Here is a 23,777-nt window from a genome sequence, read left to right as displayed (position 1 = left end):
TGAGCATTTTAAGGAAATTCAATTATGTATCAGATGCTTATTATTAAATACACATTTTACATGATGTCAGAAATGAGGAAAAAGGGTCAAAATTCTTCCTCTTCATATCTCCAACAACTTGCCTTTTCTGCTTTTGCCAGATTGGAGAACTTGAAGCCTTCTTTATTGTTAGGTTAAATTAGGTTAATTCTATTCTGGTTCTACATCTGAAGAAGGAATAGGTGGTCACCATCTCGAATAACACTGATGTCATCTATTTCGGCATAGTCTCTAGTGACCAGTTTTGTAGGATGGAAACCTGGAAACTTCTGACCTGAAATGTTAAAAAACCTATTGTAAATTTCTATGTACATCTGCTATCTGCACACTAACCCAATTTGTAATTAAAATCTTGAAACTTTTACTTACTTCCGATTTCAAAAAGTTCCTCCAGTGAACCAGGCAGATTGATAAGCTTCCCATTCTGTACTAAAGAACCTGTCCCATTATGAGGATATGCATGAACTGTAACTCTTTTGTTGGATGCTTTTATGTAACTACTATCTTGATTTCTTCTCCTTGTTGTGCCCTCCGATATATTGTGAGAAGACCTCAGCTTCACCGTTTCATGGCTTGTTTGCCGACTGCTTGCTGCATCGCAATCTTCAGATTTTATCTGAATGCAGAACTCTTCAGTTCCTTTTTTGGTCTCACAGTTTATGTGAACCTCATCATGATCCTCTTCTTTGCCTGCCATCCCACCTGTCGCCCCGTGATTGCAGTTTGATTGGTCATGACTGTTTTCGTGCTGTGGCTTCCTCAATTGGTTTGTTTCTGCCACTATTTTTGTTGAACCATTATCACCAATGAAGGTTGGGACCTTCTTACTAATGTCTTCACATTTGTGCTCTGTGTATTGTAAGTATGGCTGAGGCAACAACCATGCTTCTTGAGAAACATGAAATGGCTCATACTTATGCATGAATATTCGGTCTAGTTGATTCAATTCAGGTGAATTTTGCTGCAGCTTCAGCTTCTGTGCATTGACATAAAGAGTTACAAACTTCAGTTTAGTTGAAATTAGCTGCCATATATTTAGCTTCCTTAAAGAAATGAAACTGTACCTGGAATAGATTGTTCATTAGAATATTGCTGTCTTCCCTGTGTTCTTGAATGATCTCTGTTAGTCTTATCTTGCTTATTCTCAAGAGCTGTGACAGGGTAGCGGTGCGGCAGGTAAATGGCTGGGGTATGCCACACAGAGCACCAACTTCCCCAAACATGTCTCCGTCTTCAACTTTTCTGTACACCTGCTTTCAGATGACGAAATCATTGTTAGCAATCTGTGGAAACCTTTGTGATATCTGATATCCCTGCAATTTTAGATGAAGAAGCCTTTACCTGTTCATTCCCATTTACTGTTGTTATCAAGTTCTGTAGATAAGGCAATATGAAACGTGTAATTAGCTTGCTGAACAAACTTGTTCAAATTTTGTTTGAGAACCTAATCAGAGATAAAAAGCTAACCACTGCTCCTGAAACTATTATGTAAATATCTGCTACCCCTTCATTTTGCAACATTATGTCTTCCTGTGGTGGGAAATACTCAGCCTGCACTTCCATTACCTAATGCCAAAGAAGTTTAATCAGTTAAAATAATAATTTTGAATGGTAGCCAAAATATTGATCATATTACCAGTTCTGCTATGAAATTATTGGATACTCCATGAAAGAGGTAGGCTTGTCGTATGATGGGAAAGAATAAGTTGTATGCTATGCTTGATCGAATTCCTTTCGGGAGACCATTTAGCATGGCTTGCTGGTTGAGCCCCTCTGTCTTGAACTGTAGGCAGAAGTGAGATAACATCTGCTGCTTTATCTTCTCAGGCAACTGATTTCGTGCCGCAAATTCCGAAGCCGCTTGGATTGAGTCCCTCTGCACCATTCGCAAAGTTACAATATGGTACAAGCAAGCTAACTGTTTGTGTAAAGGGTTTATTCATTCTGGTTGCATTTTCTTTGACTTTTTCCATATATTGTTGGCCTTGAATTTTATTCTTCTTTGTTGGTGTTGTTACAAAGAATGTTTGAACAACTAAGTGATAGAAAACTCGGGGCTGACAACACATACGTGTAATGACTACCATGAATCAGGTTTCATTCATTTATTCCCCTGCCTGATTATTTGGTTGGGAACCTTTGTGTAAGAACTTATTAGGATGGTCCAGTTGGAACTATCTGACCTTTTCAGTGTAGGACCACTTAAGCTAAACAATGTCTCTGATTTCCTCTCAGTTTAGCAGGTCAGGTGTTATAGTGTGTAGAGTTTTGACCCCTTGAATTTATTTTAATCAATGGCATGTAGAAGGCAGAGATGCATATGAATAACTGCATAAACACACTTTGAATAAGCACTATTTGTATAAAGTTTTACATTAATTTTCCCACCGAGTCACCTATAACAACAAAAGCAAGGTGTATAATAGTGACATTCTATATTCCATTTTTTTTCTTGTCTCACTTAAGCTGTTGTCCCTTAATGCATGTACTTCATATTCAAAATCTACATCCCTGATCTATTATTGTTGAGGCAGAAGAATTATGTTTGAGTGGTATTAATGGATTTTGCCAATAAGTTGAGAAACATACAAAGTTCCGGGTTCGGCTGGTCCCATGAACAACCAGGTTGGTCATATTACCAATAAGATAAGCTGTCAGTCCCAGATTAAACATCATATAGCAGATACCAAACAGCATCTCTCTTGGGTTCTCAGCATGTAGATCCCCATAACCCGTTGTTGTCAGTGTTGTAATCGACCAGTAAAGGGCAGTAACATATCTAGTCCATAAGCTCTCTGATCTGAAAGTAGGCATAACAGCACCTATCCATGTTTTCTCTGGATCAGGATATCTGTCGGCAATCATATAGTTGAAGCATCCAGCACAATGCACCGCAAACAGAGTAACCTGCGTTTTGTTATCACAGAATTTTCACATTATTATCAATAGGTTTCTTCCAATGGGCAAAGGTAAACACTTTGCAAGCTCGACAATGTTTATGGAGAACATGGCCTATTTTCTGTTCCTGAATTTCTGAAAGACTTACAGAAATAAGTTTTGAACACCTAGTCCAGAAATAGTTGAATCTTATATCCTTCTCCAGCCTGGTAAAAGAAAGGTGATTAAATTGCTGTCATTTATTATTTGTCATCAAAATGTGGAAGAAGCTGGACTGGATTTGTACCTGGCAAACAGTGAGCTGACTCGGTGAAGACGCCACAGCCTCAACATATTGAGTATCTTAAAAGCAAGGGCATTTCCCTTGTGTCTAAACAGAAGGCTGATTGGTTGGAATGGAGCTGTGGAACATACATCAAAGATGAACCAGGTTGATAGGTACCTGTGGGGGATCATAACTTGTTAGTTCTATAACAGAATTGCATGGTTTTATATTAAATTCAATGCGGAGTTTTGGAGAAAGAAAGCAGTTATGAACTAGGTACAAACCTTACTGCAATTCTCTTTCGATCATCCACAAGAAGATGTGTTTTGCTGTCGACATAAGCTACAAAGAATGTCAAAACAATATCAACCGCAAAGAAGCTATTGACAATGTTCTCAACGTGCAGAAGCTTAGGGGGCAAGTCCCTCAAGAATGCTAGTTCAAACGGGCATATCCAGGCGGAGTAAATAACTAGGACTATAAGGAACAGCTCCCAGTATCTGAGAGAAACACAGACAAAGCAAAGGAAATCATGTCAGCTGATGTTGTTTGGTTATATTTCAACAAGATAAGGTACATACTGATGCAGGGAGAACCTTACCTATAACGGGGATCATAGGGAGATATGATGAACTTCTGCAACTTGTTAGAGTGATTTATTGTTGCACCAAGAGATGGCAGGAGCTCAATGGTGAAGTTGTCACTGCTCCTCTTAACTTGAACACCATCCCAGAATTGTTGGAAGCATGACCTGGAATGAGCTTGAGTCATGCTTACTTTTCTGTTCTTGCTTGGCCACTCAACTCTGTATGCAGAAGGTGTGTGGAGGCTGTCTATATATATGCTGCAGGTGATGAACATGCAGGGGTGTGGGTCAAAGTGAACGGATCTTGGAAGCAAACAAGAAGCTGCTCGTATTTGTGCCTTACGAGGAAAACAACAGGGTGTGTGTGTTTCTTATGGTGTGTGGGACGCTGTTTGCTGAGCCCAGTCAGCAAAGTATATCGCACAAAGTTCTGGAAGTGCTTTTGGCTAGTTGGTGATCAGCTACAGCTGAACCGGTGAAGAAATTTTCCAGATAATCTTTAATGTTGAGACTTTTTGAATGGAGCAAGCATCCCCAGGCTCTTCTCAACCCATTTACCCTGATGCAGTACAGGCCCTTCCTATGAACTGTTATTATCCACTTGATCCAAGAACAATCTGTGGTGTGTTGTGAATTCTGTCCTTATTTTGAAATGTTTGTGTTATCAGGAAGTAATAGTCCTGTAAGCTAGTTTAACTGTCAAATGTACTTGGGAACTGCCTTCCACATCTTTGTGTAAATGTTAACACCATAGCTGGAACCATCAATGTCATTTCGGGAGGTAATTTCGGATGTGCTTATCATCTTTGGGTCTCTTTTGGTTGTTGAGTTCAAGTGAGCTTTGTTGTAGTGGCATGTGCAGGACCCAGTAGCTTGGTCATCTCAGCTAATTCGTGCGGATAAATGGTTTAAAGGCTTCTTGAAGATATCATGTCAAGCCTAATCCTTGCCTCCATGTTCTGATGCCTACCATTTACTGCCACCAGACTTTAGCCGGTGCACTGATTGGACTGCCACTGCCTGTCTTCTTGGGACCATAGAGGACTGAACAGACTGTGGCTCCATTATTGTGATTTCTGCCAGAAGTTTTAGCTGTAGACAATCTTATTTGAAGTTCTGTTCTGTTTTCCTTTCCTATTGAATCAGCAAGTCCTTGTTCAGACAGTACCCACTTGATATCTTATGAAGGTGGGCCCAGATCAAGATTCCAGACACAGGAAACAAACCTTCTTATCGGTACACTTATTGATGTTCATTTCCATCATTCCATGTGCTAACTAAATAATTAATGTATGATTCACTTTTGTTATGATTTTGCTGCTTGGTAGTGCTTACTTTTAAGAAAGATGCTCACATGTCATGCAGGTCATTATACTTGCTGCAGACAGAGTATTTAAGTGTGTGACATGAGTAAGGGATGCCTATATTGGTGATAGGATATGCTGCTAATCTGGAACTGATATAATGCATCGCATTTTGTGTATGTTCTGCAGATTGATCATTCTTCTTGAACTGATTACTCAGATTTATTTACTGCCTTGTCAATTCTGTGGTCTGAAACTTCAATGTTATTGCACTTGCTGTACTTTTCTCATAAGATTTTGAGTTTTGACAAAAAATAAGGCGTATGTTCGTCTAGAACTCTGGATTATATTCTATTCAAATCTTTTATCTGAAGTCTTAAGCCAGATTATATATGCAAAAACCTTCTTAACTCCAGAAAATAAAATTTGTTCTGAACTTGTCAAGAATTAGGTAATATTAGCTGCTAAAATTATATAAATATAATCTCATTATTTATCTGAATTTGCCACTTGTCCATCATTAGGAAACTGCATGTGTTTCTTTGAAAGAGATGGGCATTAGACATTTGTTAGCTATTTTCTTATTACTTTTCATTCATGGACCTCGTGATAGGCTAACCATACAAGTCTCTGTCTGGTTAGTTCTCCATATATTGAAATGGGTCGGATTCTATATAGGTCGTTATTGGTCCATCCTCTACCTGGGATGTCAACATTCCCTTCTCTTTTTTTTTCTAGTTTGTGAACTATTTTCAGTTGATTCTTTTGTATCCCACCTTCTTTAATCTCTATGTTTACAAACTTGTTTGAGTCTGCTCTATGTATTGTCATATTCATTGTGATTATTTTTTGATAATTTCGTGTCAAGAAAGCTCAGCTGCATTTTGCATGGACTTGCTCAGCACTGTTTTTTTGGGAACCCTTCTATAAACAAGTAGTCTATAATCAGGCCACAGACAGGCCTTTGCATAGGCTGTTTTGTACACACTCTTGTCTTAATAAATTTTGCACAGATGGTACTACACTTTTTCAGTGCTTGTGGTATCCCAAACTGGACGCTTTTCTGAATAATTGAAGCTACGCAGGACCAAAACTTAGCCGTATCCTTGAGCCCGGATCTTCTGTTTGAATGTACCGTGCATTATCACAGGTGACCATGTGATGGTGGGGAGCGATGAAGTGGCGGTCCTTGCAAGCATGTGCATGCATGTGTGGATTTCCTCCTTTCTCGCTGTGTCTTTCAAATAGGTATGATGTATCTTGATTCTTTCTTCTTGTTGGAGACCTTTGAGAGAGAGGTCACCCTCATAATGAGTTAGTGGCAAGGTTATTGCAATTGTGCTCAAACATCACCGGGATCGGTCTCACGTGCTAGTATCATTACGACATAGGAAATGCTGATTACATCTCAATGGGAGCTGACTGTAGTTTAGATTCAACTTGTTAGTTGGTGAATTACCTCTTTTGCGTTTAACCGTTGCTATGATAAATGTAAGATGTTGAGGGTTAAATTCCTGTGGATTGGTCGGTTTCTATGTTCAAATCATGAGTGCATCAGTTCCGTTCTGCCTAGTCATTTTCAGTGAGCTCTTCTTTCTCTTTAGATTCTGTACTTTGCTTGGCCTTATCTAATTCTGTTGCTTGTTTTTTATTAGTAGCTTATATGATCTGCTCTTTGAACACTGTTGCCCCATTATCAGCATTTTGGAATCATTGTTTGCCCATAAGGGCATACATTTCATGTTCCCTTTTTGGTGTCATGATTCTATTTGAAAACTAATATAGTTGATGTACATTTTAAATCTGAGCATTCGCAGTGGCTTCTCGTAATTCTACCTTCTGCTATTTCGTCTGACAACAGTTGGTCTCTAATTTGCTCATTTTCATGGTTCAGCAGCAGATATTTGCAGACCCCCAAAAGCAGAGATTTCTGGGTACTACCTGCGAGTTACACAGGCCTTGTTTAGTTCCCCTCTTTTTCCTAACTTTAGCACTATGCAGAAAGAAGATTCTTCATCACATCAAATTTGCGGTACATGCATGGAGTACTAAATGTAGACAAAATCAAAAACTAATTGCACAGTTTTGTTGTATTTTGTGAGACGAATCTTTTGAGTTTAATTAGTCAATGTTTGGACAATAATTCATAAATACAAACGAAATGCTACAGTTGCGCATTTATGGTAAAATGTAAACTTTGCCACTCCCAATTTAGGAAGTAAACAAGATCACAGATCTTGTCTTGGTCAAACACGCAGATTTCCGCACGTCAATTCATGAATATAACCCGATGAACATGCCCATGACGGTCGGTCTATTAGTAGTTACTGCTGTACCTTGCGCGACAGGTCCCATTCGGAGTACAAGTTCCTTCAAGTAGACGAGGTGGAATTCGCAAAGGTGATGGCGCCGCGGAAAACGAAATGATATGGATGAATATTTGCTTGCTGGTCAGCATGATGATGAGGTGAAATGGAGGGCTTAATCCCGGCGATAAGCCTCCCCCCGGTACGTGGATTCCTTCGCTCTTTTTTCTGTGGCCAGGAACACGACGTTGTTAATAGCTTTTTTCTGTGGTTTAGAAATCACCACATTGTGCGCATGGCATTTCAAACATGTTACTGTCTCGGTCCTCCCATCGCTTAGGTGTCACATGTAGGCCCACAGGGCCCCCCGTTGGAAGTTAGAGCCTGTAGTGGACTTTGCTACCACGTCGGCACGTCCACCTCGAACTCGAAGACCGTTAGCTGATGTACCTCACTTTACTGCACACTGAAAATTGAGTTCTTGCATCTAGATGTCGGCACAGCCGCACAGGATTTTAACAAAGCCATGTTAGACCTGTCCATTTGGCCATTGATGATGATTCAATTTCAGCTTCCGTTCAAGACGTGGAGTTGGGGAGTAGGTGCTAGATGTGATTCACTGCATTGTGGTGGAGGACGATGATCTGCTGGTTGAAAATCTTACCAGTTCATCACCCGTAAACCAACGAGAAACAGTCGGCTGTCCATGGTTTCCCGAGCGCGTGTGCGGGTCAGGTGAGCGACACGGTTTCACTCACAGCCTACGACGGCGGATCAGGCCATATCCGCCGGTGAGGCCCCCCCCCTGAAACCGACCCCGGTGGGGCCTGGCTACCGGCCATTATCGCGTTGCAGGTGCAGGTGCCGATGCCGATGCGCCCATGCGGGCTCGGCTCCTCCTCTTGATCTGGATTCGCCTAAAGGAAATAAACAAATGGGGATCGCGCTGGCCGTCCACGGCGCCTTTTCTTTAGGTGGCGCCTCCGCGCTGAACTCCCTCCCTCCCGACCGGAGCACGCACGAGCATCACAAAGTGCGGGTTCGGCACGAAACTATGGCGCCGGCTTACTGTGCTGCCAGTCCATAACCTCAATGATTAGTTGTCATTTTCGGAGCCTTGTTAGCGAATTGTTTAGTGTTTGTGCCGTGTTTGGAGAGCTCAGGGATTAGAGGGGCGACACGCTCGATAATGTTGGAGAATGGTGCGTGCCGTGGGCTTTGTTTGTTGTTACAAAGACTAATCCAGTGCCTTCTTGCTCTGTCCAGAGAAGGAACGTGGAGCTTCAAATGGATAACTTTTCTTTTTCAATTCAGAAATGCTTGCACGTGTGCTTCTCGGAGGTTGGACAAGCTAGCATAGGCAGGCAGATCATGTACTTTGGATTACGAACAGCAAAATGACATATGAACCGCATCAATCTTACTGCTAAATCCATAGACTATACTCCCATAAGATATCTCCATTTCGTATCTTCATATATTTTTTTGTTTATGCGCAATGTTCGATTTCCGTTGACTGGTTATTTCCATGTTCAATCTTCTAGTATAATAAAGTTGAATGCACATAACATTTTATACAAAACTAGCTAAGAACATCAATTGATGCGAAGGCATCCATCGTAAGAGGGTTTGGCTCGACCGTACCGAATAACTTGCATTGCTCCGTTCAACTTTATATGCATGCTCCAACTTGATTGCACGAAACCGACCTTTGAGGCTTTGACTGACACCATATTACAGAGTTCAACGGTTATACAATCGTAGTCATTAGCAAGTGGTTTCTACGAATGAAATTGTGTAAAATTTGCACAGTGGGAGTACGGATTGTGTGCCATGCCAGTCTAATGCTAGAATTATGACATATCCTACTCGTATTTAGTGACGGCGACGCATGCTCGTTTTCAACGGACACCAACGTCCATTATTGACATCAAACCCCCACTAACCGCCCAAATAATGCATCGGTGGGAGCGGATGAATGCTACGGAAAACCTCGAGGAATTTCGGAAATCGCCGCTGGTGGTGTGCTCTGTGCAACATTGCTATTCTCCCTTCGCTCCTATGTTTCAAGGGCGCGCCCTGTTCCTGAAAGTACACGCTAGACATCGACCACACATGGCGTGGTTTGGAAGCATTTGGTCCCCCAAATACGGCTCCGCCAGATGGAACTTGTATCGACGCCAAGGGTCAGTTCGGGGGGGGAGGGGGTGCTTTTCCCTGCCTGGTTGACCCTGATGGTGGATGCAGGTGCAGCTAGCTTTCTAAGAAACGTCTCGAAAAAGGCGGGTTCAGTTGAGTGTATACCTTGCGTTTGACACCCGGCCCGCCGGGTACGTCCGGCTGAGAACGAAGCTACGGCCATATGCCCAGCCGCATTACGAGTGGAAAGGAAGAGAGAAAGAATACGCAGATGCGCCGCGCCCTGCCTTTTGGATGGGGTTTCGATCTGGATTCTCCAAAATTAGCGGTGGCCATGCAAACAGTACCATCAACCATGCCGGCGATCGGGATTGGTGGAGAGGCCGCCATGGAGCCATGGAATCCGACGGATTCTTGGGCGCCGGGGGAAGCGTGCTCACACACACACACACACACACACACACATGGCATGGGTTCCCCGAAAGGGTTCCAATTCCATGGGTGGGCCAGCACATCTCACTTGCATTGGGGGATTATTATATTCGTCCTCTTGTTTGTTTTTGTAAGAAATGAATAAATGCCGGGGGGGATTTCTTGAAAGGGAGATGAAGGCGGGGAAGGGGATTCGTGAAAGACATGGCTGGCGATGAGGATGTGTGGGGGAGGGGAGGGAAAAGAAGGTGCCCTTTTGGTTGCATCTTCATGGCCGAGCCAGCCCAATCATTCGCCAAAAGTTTAGCAAGCAGCTTCTCCACTCATCAAGTCATCATGATCTTTGCATATCATGGGCGGAGGAGGATGAGCCCTGCAAGTTGCAAATTGGATCTTTCGTACTTTGGCCTGGCATAATCCGTTGCAGATTTTTCTTCTCTCCGTTTGTTTTTCCTCAAAACAGCAAAAGGTCTTTCCAGAAAAAAACAACTGCAAAAGGGGTCGTGGGCCGAGAAATGCCATGCATAGGGGCCCATCTTGTAGGGAGAGTGAGAGAGCGCATAAAACAACCCATTGAAGCCCCTTTTTCTGCTATATGTAGCAAACGCGAAAGATCGTGGGCTGAGAAATGCAAATACACACGGGCCCATGTCAAAGGATACTGAAAAAAAAAGCCTATAATTCCTGCCTATTTGCAGCCCGACCCACTAGTTAGAAAAGTCAATTAGTCCTGCATTTGGCGGACGACGAAGGAAAGCCCAACCCACGTCCCACTCAGCCACTCCTTCCCGAAGCCGGCGGCGGAGGAAGCGGCAGCAGCAGCAGCGGGCAGGCCATGGCGTCGTCGTCGACCCCGGCGGCCGTCCGTGAGATGCAGAAGGATCTCGAGGTCCAGGCTAACGCACTCAGCAAGATCCAGAAAGGCAGGCGCTCTCCCTACTCCCCCGGATCCCCTCCCTCGCCTCCGCCTCCAAACCCTAGCTCACTTCTAACTTCCGCTGCTCCTCTCCTCCCCCCTCGCAGACATCTCGAAGAACCACCAGGTCCGCAAGCAGTACACCATCCAGGTTGGCGAGAACGAGCTCGTCCTCAAGGCACGCACTCGACCCGCGATTCCTGACTTTCTAGCTCGCTTCGGCTCCGAAACGGTTGTTGATTGTGACTCTGAGTGTCTGATTTGATTTGGTTTGGCAGGAGTTGGAGCTACTGAACGATGGGGCGAACGTGTACAAGCTCATCGGACCGGTGCTGGTCAAGCAGGACCTTGCGGAGGCCAAGGCCAACGTCAAGAAGCGCATTGAGTACATCTCGGCAGAGCTGTGAGTGGCTTTGATCTGGTCTGGTTTGCGATTTGATCAGCGCGTGGTGTCTTAGCGTTATTGTGTTGATTGTATGGGATTGGCTATTTTTCAGGAAGCGGATGGATCGGGCACTGAAGGATTTGGAGGACAAGCAGAACAGCAAGAAGGAATCGGTATGTTGTATTGCTTCTTATCTTTATTATTGTGATCAGCAGATGATTTTCCCAAACTTATCTACGGTAACTTTTCTATATGCATTTCTTTTGAATTTGGATGGAGTCGAGAAGTAGAGAAGCATGATATAATATGCCATCTTTGTTATATTCTGATCAGGATAGCTAACTATTCGAGTATTATGTAGATGATTTTGAACTTTATAGCTATGCTATGAATTCTGTGAACATTAGCTGTACCTTTCATCCCCTTGTTGCCCTTATCCTCACTGGAATTAGCTAAACCTCTGTGATTCGTAGTAAAATCACATGAACTAGTAGGTCATATGCGGAACTAATCTAGAACTACCTATACGCATGCCAAATCTTTTGCTGCCTTTAGCAAAATTGCATTCATTATTGTTGAAACTTTCCATCTTATCTCTCGTAGCCAAGAAATTTAGTTTGAAAAAAAAAACTGTTTGTTCAGAGCATTCCAGGTGTGTACACTGTTAGAATGATAACTATCAATACCATTCCTGTTAACTTCCTGTGTGGAAAAATTAAAGCATATTTAATTAGAGGTGTGATAATTGTGACATATTTGATTATGTACTCACAAAAATTCTAGCAAAGAATAGCTAATGTGGTAGAATGTGGATAACTGAAGATAGTGCTATTGCAGTGGTATCATAAAGTGCACTAAGATTTATTGAATCCCCCTTTGCAACACAAAACTGGTAACCCCAATGAGTTTGATTTGGCTGCCAAGTAAGGGAGGTGAGAAATGAATCTTGTGTTGGATAATGTCCGATTATCGTTTTGTTTAGAGAATGGAATAATGTTGCGCATCCTCTAGCTAGACATGGCACCAGGTTGGGCAAGAAACCCATCAATGGATTGATATTGCTCCGGACTTTGTATTGAGTCCTTATGTTGTCGATTTAGCTTCACCATGTGCATAATGGAACTTAAAAGTTCTATCAGAAGAAAATGACAAGTCCCACTCATAGTCATAGGCAGGGCCTGCGCGGTGGCACAAGGGGATCAGCCTTATGTCCACTTATAGTTGCGTGGTAGCTTTTTTTTTTTGAAACGGGCATGGTAGCTACTTATTCATTTGGTTAAACCTACCTTATCTCTAACTTTCTTTGGACTCTAGTTTGTATCTAGTATATTTTGTTGTGGCCAGTCTTTTTCTCAAGAGATAATTGTGTCTGTATCTGGATGAGAACACGGAGATGAAGAGGAGACAGACACGGAGTAGAAGTGTACAGTCTAGTAGTGTGAAAGGGAGGGATGATTTAGTTCTTATTCTTTACTTTATTCACATGGAGACTAATATTTTTCTTAACCTGAAATCCGCGCAACCACGAATTGGACTGAGATAAAATATTGTTTAAAAACTAACTAGACAGAAGATAGAATCTGGACTTTCCTCTGTCTCCTGATCTAAGTGTTCTTGGCAAGAGGAGGAAGCGGCAGTGCCTTGAGTAGACAAAACATGTAATGGCTTCAATTCATAGTGCAGCTTGAAGTACCACTGAGCACTATGGCCAGATCTATTGCCCTGACTTGTGAGCAGATACTCTGGGTCTGGAGAACACTACCAGCAGTGAGAAACCACTATCAAAAGCAATGGTAGGTTAGCAGTCGCTATAGCAGCACGCTATTGGCGATTGAGGGGGTTGGATCCAGCTAGACAATGAACTGGTGTCAAGCTGCAGTCCTGAGGCATATTCTGATACATGACCAATGCAAACAATTGAATTACTCCATTGAGAATATGATACATGCATATGCATTGCATTAATAGACCATATGCATATGCATTGCGCTGTTATGTAGTTGTTCTTAACAGACTAACTCTAGTATGGGTAAATGTTCATGGATTAGATAATTAAAGTTGAAATAGGATTAGTAGTTGATGTTCCTAGAGTGGACTTTCAATAAACTTTACTTAGGATTATAAAAGCATCTACAGCTCATTTTAGGTCTCTCCGTGGCTTTGTATTACCTAGCCAGCTTGATGCTTCACTGCAGAGCTTTGTTCCATTTCCTGGGCAACAAGGTTCCTCCATGTTACTGCTGCTCTTTTGGAGCATGTGGCAGAACAATACAAGTGAAGTACACTCCCAGTAGGGGACTAAGGATATTTAGCATCTCCGGTGACCTGCGAAAACTTTAAACTGGTTTCTTTTATGTCAATGCAAGTGAACTTTAGTTATAAGTACCTGTATTTTGACTGGTGTGCCATAAAAGTTCAGTATTTTGGAGCCATTTACTTCAGTTAAAATACTTTTCGGTTGCATATTTGGTAGTAGGTTCAATTCACAATAGTAGGTAAGTAGTCTATGCATTTGCATACAACAGTTGATTGTTGATCTGGTTAAGTTAAAGTGAGTAGCATTATTAGCTATCTTTAGGACCTTTCATTGATTTATATTCTCCTTCGCTATGCAGATATTCAAGTTGCAACAGAGGATGCAAGCTGTACAAGCTAAGGCTTAGACATCTGCTTGTTGATTGCAACTACTCCAAGGCCTTCCTGCAATCCATCCCAATACCATCCAGTTTTTTGTGTGGAATTAGGTGTCCAGTATTCTCATCTCTGAAAAGAAAGAAAGAAATGGTTGTGTTGTGAGATTGAGACATTCTTGAGGTCTCTAGGCAAGTATGTTATTCTGTGGATGCTGTGATGTAAAAGTCCGCTAATAGATTGAAGGTGTAGGGTAAGCTTGTAGTGGTATCCTCGGCTGAATTTATTGGCGTATCATTGCATTTTGTGCCATGTTTACTTACTCTCAAGTGAATGCTTCCGAAAGAGGGATATTGGTCAAGATTGTTTCTACTCTTAATTTGTATTGCTGAAGTGGGTTCCATCCTAGTAACCTATCGGTAAGTTTTCAGTTAGCGTAGTTGTTGACTTGTGGCCCCTGTACATTCTCTACGGACTGTGTGAGAGAAAGGAGCAGCTCCGTCCTCTCAAGAACAAAAAAGGGTTCCATGGCCGGCTTCCGGCTGTTTTGGTCTCGACTGTGGACACGAAGCCGGAAGACGTGGAGATCTGCCATCTTCTCCACGAGAGGAGCATTTGCGTGCCCACTTGGTCCCTAACCTCGCATACATCTCACATGCTACCTCACATCACACAATGGCATCCACAACCATTTTATATGGCATACATGCCACCTTTCCATGATGCGCACGGTGGCCAAATGATCCGCTCTCGCCGCACGGATTGCAAAACCACTTTGACCCTGAACTAATTTCGTGATGCTTCCCGAGTTAATTAAAGGATTAAAGATTTGTTATCAGTGGTACTTGGTTGGAAAGTGGGCCATACATATTATACATGTACTCGAGGACTAGGAGCCCAGCATCCTCTGGCCTAGACGCCTAGGTATATCTAACCTACCGTATCCTCTGACCAAATTAGTGCGTCGGCTGATTAGGCCAGGCTTAATGAGAGTTTTATATGAATTTCATACGCATTAAATTTGTTGTCACATCAGTAAAATTGCTGACTTGGTAAGGTTATTATAAGGGGAGTTTCATCAGAAGAGAGAAGAGTTTCATCCCCGTAACACTCAATTGGCACAGTTACCAAGTTCTCAATCTTGGTAACTGTACTATAAAAGTGTGCACTGGGACTAGCCTTAGAGTTAATGACGCATAATTAGCACCGCAACTTGGTCGGCCGGGCACCTGCTGCAGGATTTTCGTTGTCGAGTTGTGATTGTGGCCGGCCACTTGCCGCGGAGACAGGGAGGCAGTTCGGTGACAGATGAGCTTGGACAAGTGGATTTTTTTTTCTTTCCAAGAGGGCAGTTTCGACAAACTCGATTGATTGATTGATCGGTGTTCCTTGTACTTGATGCGTGCGTGCGTGCGTGCGAAGGTTCCACATGAGGATTGTGTTCCAGTTCATCGTCCTTTTCTTTTTGCAAGATCATTTGAGATTTGAGTGAGCTGCAACAGCCAACCACCATTTCTGATCTTGTCATGAATAGGATATATAATCGGGTAGGCACCGCGCGCACGGTGGCTGCAGCGTCGACGCGAGCATAAGATATCAATAATGCCGGCCCTGCCGGATCTTGTCCACCGCTGGGCCGCTGCATCCCCACCACGCACGCCAATCACCATCGCTTTCCCGCCATCCTCAGCAACCTACCTGCAGTTCGGCCGGCCACCGGTTTTGCGTGCTCGCTTGCCTGGAATTCAGGTACGGCCGCCTCCGATCCACTTGCATTGGCCACCCATGACCAACGATAATCACAGGCTGTCAGGCATCCGATTAGTAGCGTAATCACCCAATCAAATTGCTGCAAATTGTGGACGGAACCTGGTGCCTGATGATTTGTTAATTGTGGACCAAACCCTCCCCCCATGACACTATATAAGCACGCACCCCCTGCCCCTTCGGCCACCAAGGCATTCAGCTCCATATTCCTCTTTCCAAGCACCAATTGCAATTGTTCTGTCTGGCCTACATCTAAGCTGCACACACATGGCTCAGGTGTGGAACCAGAGGGAGGATGGTGAGTGTGCCATTGCAATGGGAGAGAGCTACCACGTCGACCTCGGTCAGGCCATGGACCTGGCCGAGGCTGACGGGGCGCTCTTGATGGAGCTGATGGAGGACCTGCCGCCCTCGGATATGGCAGATGGTGATGTGGATCGGCTGAGCCACGTCATCCGGTCGCTTGAGGCAGAGATCGGTAGTGGCGGTGATGTGGCGGTGAGGATGGCCGATGGCGAGAGCATGGCCGGAGAGTCGAGTGAGGATTGTGGCAGGCTCCAAGACATGCTCTTGGACCTTGATGATCACTATGAAGGTGGATCGTTTGGGTATTGGCCTGAGGTGTCCTTAATGGGGCATGAGACGGAGGGTTGGTATGTGTACTCTAATGGGTATGAGGGTGGTATTGTGGGGTATGAGGCGATTGATCACCAGTACCATTGTTGTGTGGAGGGCTCTGTTGAGCAGGTGTATAGCCCCTTGTGGGAATGATCGGAAAGGACATCATCATGTATGTAAATAGTTTTCTTTTTTAATTTGTGGAGAAAAATAGAAAAAATTAGTAGGAGAAAGATGAGACGCAGACATCCAAGGAGACTTTGATCTATTCGAATATTTAAGTTTGTCGATTTTTTCCTCTTGGTATGAAGTACTAGTGGATAGTTAACAGGGAAGAAAAACTGTGTGGTGAAAGGAACTCCGGCATAGTGGTTAGAGCACCTGAGTAGCAGGTCAGGTTCGACTCCGCGTGGGAGCAAATTAAAACAGGTTTGGAATAAAAAATTATAAAAAATAAGTAGAGGTTTTCTGCTGACTTAGGTAAAAGAAGACCGTGTGATGATTGAGCTTTTAGCTGTGCAAGTGCAAAAAGCTGGACTGTCCAATACTGCCTACATTTTAAAATGTACAGCATTGTATATTTAAATGGAGGGAGTATTATCATTTTTAGTGTTGAATTTCACATGATGACCGGTCTGTTTGGACTTTTGGACCCTAGGAGCAATGAAGAAAAAATCGCACAATGCGAATAACTGCTTCCTCTCCTTGTGTGTGTACGTAGGTATGTACGTACGTACGTACGTACACACTAAAATGCACCTAGGCGCATTTCAAAAATTGCATAGATCCCCCACCCTGCGTTACGCGTGCTAGCTTAATTCACGCGTCAAGGAAAGCCCACGCTCCTGCATGTGAAACTAAATGGAGACAATCAACCACATGACGCCACCTCACAGCTTAACCCACCCACCTGAAGCATGCATGCTAGAAATCTTTTCAATATGCTTAACACAACGAGATCCATGAAGACTATATTTGATCAAGTTTTTTTTAAGTATGTCATTGCAACTAAGTTGTACTTTGAGTTGCAAGAACGTATGCAACCCAATTGCAACTTGATTGTAGCCTATTTAGCACTTGTTACTTAGAGTTGCAATTATTTAATACTCAATTGTAACCCAATTGCTACTCTAATTGCACCCAGATATGCTTCCTACTGAATAGAATTGCAACCAGTTACTACTGATTGTAACTAGTTACTATTTGGTTGCAACACGGTTGGTATTCTGGTTGCAACAACGTATGATTGCAACTCAGAATTGCAACTTGATATGATTATTATGACCAGATGCAAACAATACATAGAGTTATAACTAGTTGCAACTCTCTAGTAGTCCGAGTTGCAATCGATAGTACATAGATATGCAACTCGCTTAAACGATAAAAATATATCCATATTGGATCTAGTTTTGTTAAAAAATTTTTTGAGATAGATGGAACAAACGGTTTGTCAATCGGGGTTATAGTTTAGGAGAAATTTTTTTTCAAAGATTCGAACCAACAAAAGATTCTATGCATGCCTGCATGCAATTTGGTGGGATTTGTATGCTAGGTGGCTTTACGTGGTAGGTGAAAAATACAAATTAACTTAGGAAGCACTTGCAGCATGTTTGGTTGGGTGCGCTGTTTGTTCCAACCTGGTGTTATTTTGGTTTCGATTTTCGAATGCCATCGTCTACTCAAATCTGTTGCCAAAAGTCACCTCTCGATATGCAAGTTCTCAACCATCACCCACCACGATCGATAATTTTTTTAGACTAGTTGTCAATGCCTTACTTATGATGAGCATCCTATTGGTATTGTTTAGTAGTTCAAAGGACAGATTAACTTGCATCATGAGCTACTAAACAATGCTCCATATGACTTTTGATTACAAACAAAAGGGGTAATCTATTACATAGCCACACTGCCCACACACAGTATGACTCAAACAAAGCAAATCATGTTCGAGGAAAGCAGCAAGGGCCCGATCTGTCTGGATTGCTTCTTATTGGGCTTCAAACAGCATGGGAGCCCGATAATTGTAACGTCCGTGGCCCGGAGACGAAGTGTTGTTGCCGGCTTGCCGCGCATCTCATGCATCATCTTGCTGACCATGCGTGGCACCATTTGATTTTCCGAAGGTCTAAGATCGTCCATAAACTTTGCACTGAAGGTCAAATTCGTAATGGCCAATGTACTCCTTCAAATTTTATTTTCGATCAAACATATCCTTGTGCTGATCGGAAGCTCCATATTAGCATAAAACTAATGCGAAAAGTTATTTTTGTCCTTGGCTCATTCTTCCCCTCCTCAATTTCCGCTGTTATGAGCATATATATGTTTATCGAGAGTATAAATACATACATAGAGCATGTATACCATACCACGAGTATATGAGCACATGTCAACTTTAGAGCATGTGTACATATAATAAGTTGTGTATATCATGAAAAAGTACGAATATATACATTTTGCATATCAAAATTTAATTCGTATGAGCACATGCATGATTTTAAAGAGCATGAGTGCATACATTTTTTAGAAACTGTATTTTATTTTATATCATTTAAAAAAATATATTGTTGTGCGTATGTATCAAGGGAGTTTGAGCATATACATGTTTGACCTACATGAGCCAAGGGTAAAATTGACTATTAGTCTCGTACTAAAATATAGCACCACATCAACATAAGGATGAGTTTGACAAAAATAAAAATTGATGGACTAAATTAACCTATCTGAAAGTTGAGGAACAACTTGACCCATGGTATATCTGAAAGTTGAGGAACGAACTTGACCCATGGTGTAAAGTACTGGGACCAAAATACCTATTTTACCTTGATTAAAGTTTACAACCCCGAAAACAAAAGATAAACATTCCGTTAGTTCAGTTTTCGAACCAATGCGTGTCTTAGTTACCGTCCAGCACAATACCTACCGCCGTTTATTACTGATTAGTTTGTTTAAAAACTGTTTATTACTAATTCAGCAAATACATGGAGAGATTCGTATTTGAAAAAGCAAACTAACCAAGCATGACTAGTCCTTTCAACAGTTTTACCACCACCAGGATTTTCCAAGAAGCTGCACATAGAAGTGATGGAACTGAGCTGAAAGCCGCATGCTACCGCGCTCTGCCAGCTGAAAATGACGAGGACGTCTCCTCCATGAATACAACCACACCTGCGGCACAACAAGGTTCGATGATAAGAGCTCGAGCATGACAACTTAATTATCAAGTAAAGTCGTTCCTAGCTGTTCATACAAACTCATCTCAGAATTGGATGCTACTAAATCATGGTGATGATTATCTTATTCTTAGAAACGTGTGACATGAACAAGATAGGAGTAGGAGCAACCACAATAACCAAGAACGTCTGCAAGCACCCCGTTTGGAGATGTTCAGCCCTTCCAGCGTAAACGCCTCGAATCACTCCGTTTGGATGCGTTCGGACAACCAGGTAACATGAAATTGATTTGGCCATAATTCTTAGCTCTGGATGTTGTTTGAGGCCCATGAGCACTTGTTGGAAAGCTCTTGATGCCTATTTTCATATGGGTCCAGAAACACTGCCAGATTCCTTCAGAGCCGCCCAAAAATTGCAGAATGACATTCAGATTTTCATCCTGCGTTTTGGTTCTTGTTTCCAGTTGAGCCCATTAGGGGAGCGTCTTGGCTAGAGTTTCCCACGCCTCCTACTATCTTCCATGTATAAAAGGCAGTAGCAGCCGCCAGGAAGAACTAGGGTTTTGTTTTGTTGTAAGTTTAGCTTCTGCTACTTCCTTGTGAGTGCGTGTGTCGATTAGATCACCCGTTTGCTTGATTCAAGACCCCAACTTGAGATTCAGATTCACCTTTGTATCACCCATCCGTGAGTTATTTGCTTGTTCATCTTGTTCTTATTTGTTCTCGGTTGCTAGCAGGTTCTTGCTTGTTCTCGGTTGCTAGAAGGTTCAGAGGTGTTCTTGGCACGGTAAGGATATCCCAGTCGAAGATGGTGCACCTATTGCTAAGGCACAACCTTTATGGTGTTGTAGTCGGGGCAACGCCGAATCCACCCTAAATTGAAGTTATCCCCAACTTTCACCCAAGCTATGGAACAAACTCTAGTGGGTTCCATCCGAAAAGCTTCTCACTGCAGCAGCAGCAGCGCACAAGTGGCGCTCGTCTCCTGACCAGGCAGCTTTTTCGCCTTTCGCTAGTGGATCATCAGACCGTACATGTAGGCACGGACGTGATGACGAAAGTTACACGGCCCGGTCGGTCTAAAAGCAACGCACGCAGATCATCAGCCTGTGCTTTGTGTCGTTTAATTTAATTCTTCGGTGATATGTTAAACAACGAATTGTTTCGTTTTGTTGTATAGTAGTAGTACATACGTAGATATGGATCTGTATACAGTCTTAAAGCAGAGCAGACACAATGGGCAGATGCATTGAGGTGTGCATGTACGTGGAGGTGACGTTTTCGCCTTGCACCTGACCTGTTTCACCCTGCATACACTTTTTTTTTTTGAAGAAGTTCTCTGCTTTTATAGAAAGCAAAACCTGCATACACATTTCGGTCACACTCTGCACCTATACGGTGGCCAAAGCGAAGACAAATAGACAATGGAGGTGACTGTCGACTGAAGTAGAGCTCGCGAATTCAGTTGGCTTAATTAGGAAATGCGCCTAATAAAGCCATAAGATCAATTGACATAAATCTTTTCACACTTCATTTAATTTTTTGCGCTAGACAAAATGTGCAACAACTACATGTGGATGGGCGACTGAGATGTCTTCCTTTTTTTCCCCTTAAAAAATGACGATAAAAATCTGACGTGCTGGCCGGCGGTGTCAACCCCAACTGATTGAGCGCGTTTCTGATGCTTCCTCCCCTCGTTCCAAATTATTAGTTGTTTTGACTTTTCTAAACACTTAGATATAGTGATGCTTACTCTCTCCTCATTACAAATTGTAGGTCGTTCTTACTTTTCTAAGCACTTAGATACAGTGCAGGTCTAAATGCACAATAATATTAATGAATCTAGAAAAATCAAAACGACCTATAATTTGAAATAGAACTATTTAGAACTGATTGTTATGGAAAGCTACCTGCACGCACTCATCTAGGCTACAGGTAGCACTTTGCTCACGACTCGGGAAATTGTAAGGCAAGTTTGGAGGTTGGTCGACGACGACCTTGGCCTCGGATATGACTGGGCGCGCAATACTTGGGCGCTAAGTATTTCCACGTACTGCAATGCACAGTAATGCTCGCTCAATGATACGATTTGTCTGGTGCGACGGCAAGTGGCTTTACAAAGGTCGAGCTCCTTTTCGTTGCCTTTTTTTTTTCCACCGTGGTCCACTCACTCGAGTAACTCGATCGACGATCGTCGTCAAGTACAAAAAAATGTGGCCCATGGAGTGATAACACAATCATCCGCCCATTGTTACCATGCATCTAGCTCAGTAGCTCGCGTTTAAAAGTGCCTCGGAAGAGTTGAAAGGAAAACGCTGTGACAAGGAGGAAAAATAGCCCCCAGCACTTTTGGTCGTATTTTGTCCTTGTTTTATCTCGAATTTGTGTCCTGGGCACAAAAGGAATCAATATATGCAACTACGACAACGAGACCTTTCTACAACAAATAAACATGTAAATGCGTCGCAGTATATTCAACAATCATATGCAGAATTACCATGGCGCTTTTACCTGTAAAATCTCGTCAAGGTGTGCAGTGAAAACCCATGGAAGTAGTAGTAGACCAGTGCACTCTAGACACCATGACAGATCTAAGTTAGCTGGAGTGTGTGCTGATCTCCTCCTTTTTCCTTTGGAACAAATTTAAAGCAACTGATGATCATCGGAAAACTCAGCATTCGTCCCGAAACTCAGTACCAGTTACGTTTTGGCCCGATACTAATGTGAGCATTAGTACCGGATCTAACGACTAATTCCTGAGAAGCCCCTCGTGGCCCCCTTTAGTAGCGGTGGAGGTTTCACCCAATACTAAAGGTCACAAATTAGTATCAGTTGAAGCCTCCAACCGGTACTAATGTGCCTGAGAGCCTTTAGTACCGGGTGGAGGCGTCACCCGATACTAAATCGCAACCTCCCCTCACGCGTCAGCCTCCCTTCTCTCTCACCCCACGCTCACCCCCTCCCCACACTTATCCGCTCGTCCCCTCATCCTCTCACCCGTGCCTCTCTCTTCTTCTCCCCGCTGAATCCCCTCCCTCCCCCCCCCACAGATCCCATCGCCACCCCTCTCCTGCCCCTCCACTCTCCCCTCACCTTGGTGAGGAGCGGCAGCGTGGCAAGGAGCGGTAGAGGCAAGAAGGGAGGGCGTGACGAGGCGGTAGAGCGTCGGCAGGGCGTGGCGAAGCAAGGAGCGGCGGAGCTTCGGCTGGAGGGCGCGGTAGCGGAGCGTCGGCAGGGCGTGGCGGAGCAAGGAGCGTGTGGATCTTGGAGTAGCGGCCACCTCTCCCTCAGATCCGGTGGTGGCGGCAACTGGTGGCGGTGGCTGAGCAGCGTAAGTACGCCGCCTCCCTCCCTCCCTCCCTTTCTCTCTCTCCAGGGTTCCGGTGCTCGGGCGGATGGCGGCGGGGTGCGGCCGAGGCTCCGGTCGGTGGATTTTTTTTATTTTTTATTTTTTAATACCCCTTTATTACCAATTATTTGACTTGGTACTAAAGGGGAACCTTTAGTACTGAAATAGCAATACCGGTTGCACAAACGGTACTAAGGGGGTTTGGACTCGGTACTGAAGGCGCATTCCCCAGCAGTGGATCTCGGTCAAGGTGAACAGCTCATATATAAGAACTAGGCTTCTTGTGTGCTGCTGCTATTCAGATTTTCCTTTTTATCACCTAGTAATAGTGCAGTTGTGTTTTAACCAATGTTATTAAATCGTATTATCGAACCTAGTCGCCGTGGCACCGATAAGTCCCTGATGGAGCGTTTAATTGTGACTAATCGGGACTAATCGAATGATAAGTCCGACTAATCGTGACTTGAAAACATTGGTTTTAACAAACACTAAACAATGCTTCTTATAGCAAAACAAATAAACAAAATAATGAAGTCACCCTACACCTACATTCCTCCAAAGCAATGATCACCCGCTTTATTACCACCCCTGTGATGAGAAAGTAGGCCAGTAATTCAAATGCAGCATTGCTTAGTGCTCCTAAAGTAAATTAAAGCACCCTACCCACCTAAAGCCGCAGCACACAGTCATGCCTCATCACACCACCCAAGCAAGCAAGCACACAAGATAATAAAGAAAAGGAGAAAAGATGGCCATGCCATCTAAAGAGAGAAAGAGAAGGGAAGGCTAATCCCTAATCTCTGTTTCACTTGCCAGTTGCCAGTCACTCACACCCCACTCCACACAACAGTAAACCAAGCAAAGCGGCCGTTGCCAATCCCCCACCCCCGAACGTTCAAAAAGCCGCCTCCCTTCCCTTTTCCCGCACTCGCCTTGGCCTTGCTTCGCCTCCTCCCCTTCCTGGCTTCCTCCC

The 23,777-nt window shown here is 43.4% G+C and overlaps 3 protein-coding genes across 3 annotated transcripts; 2 read left to right on the top strand and 1 right to left on the bottom strand.

Annotated features, from left to right (window-relative positions):
* LOC101784878 (potassium channel KAT1) lies at positions 1–4,196 on the bottom strand. The gene is made up of 11 exons (XM_004951270.4): positions 3,804–4,196; positions 3,487–3,702; positions 3,224–3,379; positions 3,086–3,143; positions 2,629–2,946; positions 1,676–1,915; positions 1,507–1,605; positions 1,381–1,413; positions 1,104–1,289; positions 409–1,015; positions 1–313 (listed from the first exon to the last, which is right to left on the bottom strand). The coding sequence occupies exons 1-11, from the start codon at positions 4,061–4,063 to the stop codon at positions 201–203; spliced, it is 2,286 nt and encodes a 761-aa protein (XP_004951327.1). The 5' UTR covers positions 4,064–4,196; the 3' UTR covers positions 1–200.
* Positions 4,197–10,709: 6,513 nt separating this feature from the next.
* On the top strand, positions 10,710–14,280 carry LOC101784209 (prefoldin subunit 6). The gene is made up of 5 exons (XM_004951269.3): positions 10,710–10,892; positions 10,993–11,063; positions 11,164–11,288; positions 11,383–11,443; positions 13,886–14,280. Exons 1-5 carry the CDS (start codon positions 10,805–10,807, stop codon positions 13,931–13,933), a joined length of 393 nt encoding a protein of 130 aa, XP_004951326.1. The 5' UTR covers positions 10,710–10,804; the 3' UTR covers positions 13,934–14,280.
* Positions 14,281–15,841: 1,561 nt separating this feature from the next.
* Positions 15,842–16,772, top strand: LOC101783796. The gene has a single exon (XM_004951267.2). It carries the CDS (start codon positions 15,936–15,938, stop codon positions 16,437–16,439), a length of 504 nt encoding a protein of 167 aa, XP_004951324.1. The 5' UTR covers positions 15,842–15,935; the 3' UTR covers positions 16,440–16,772.
* Positions 16,773–23,777: the final 7,005 nt, after the last annotated feature.

This window comes from Setaria italica, chromosome I, assembly GCF_000263155.2.
Source record: "Setaria italica strain Yugu1 chromosome I, Setaria_italica_v2.0, whole genome shotgun sequence".
NCBI classification, from domain to species: Eukaryota; Viridiplantae; Streptophyta; class Magnoliopsida; order Poales; family Poaceae; genus Setaria; species Setaria italica.
This window is presented reverse-complemented; position numbering and strand designations above follow the sequence as displayed.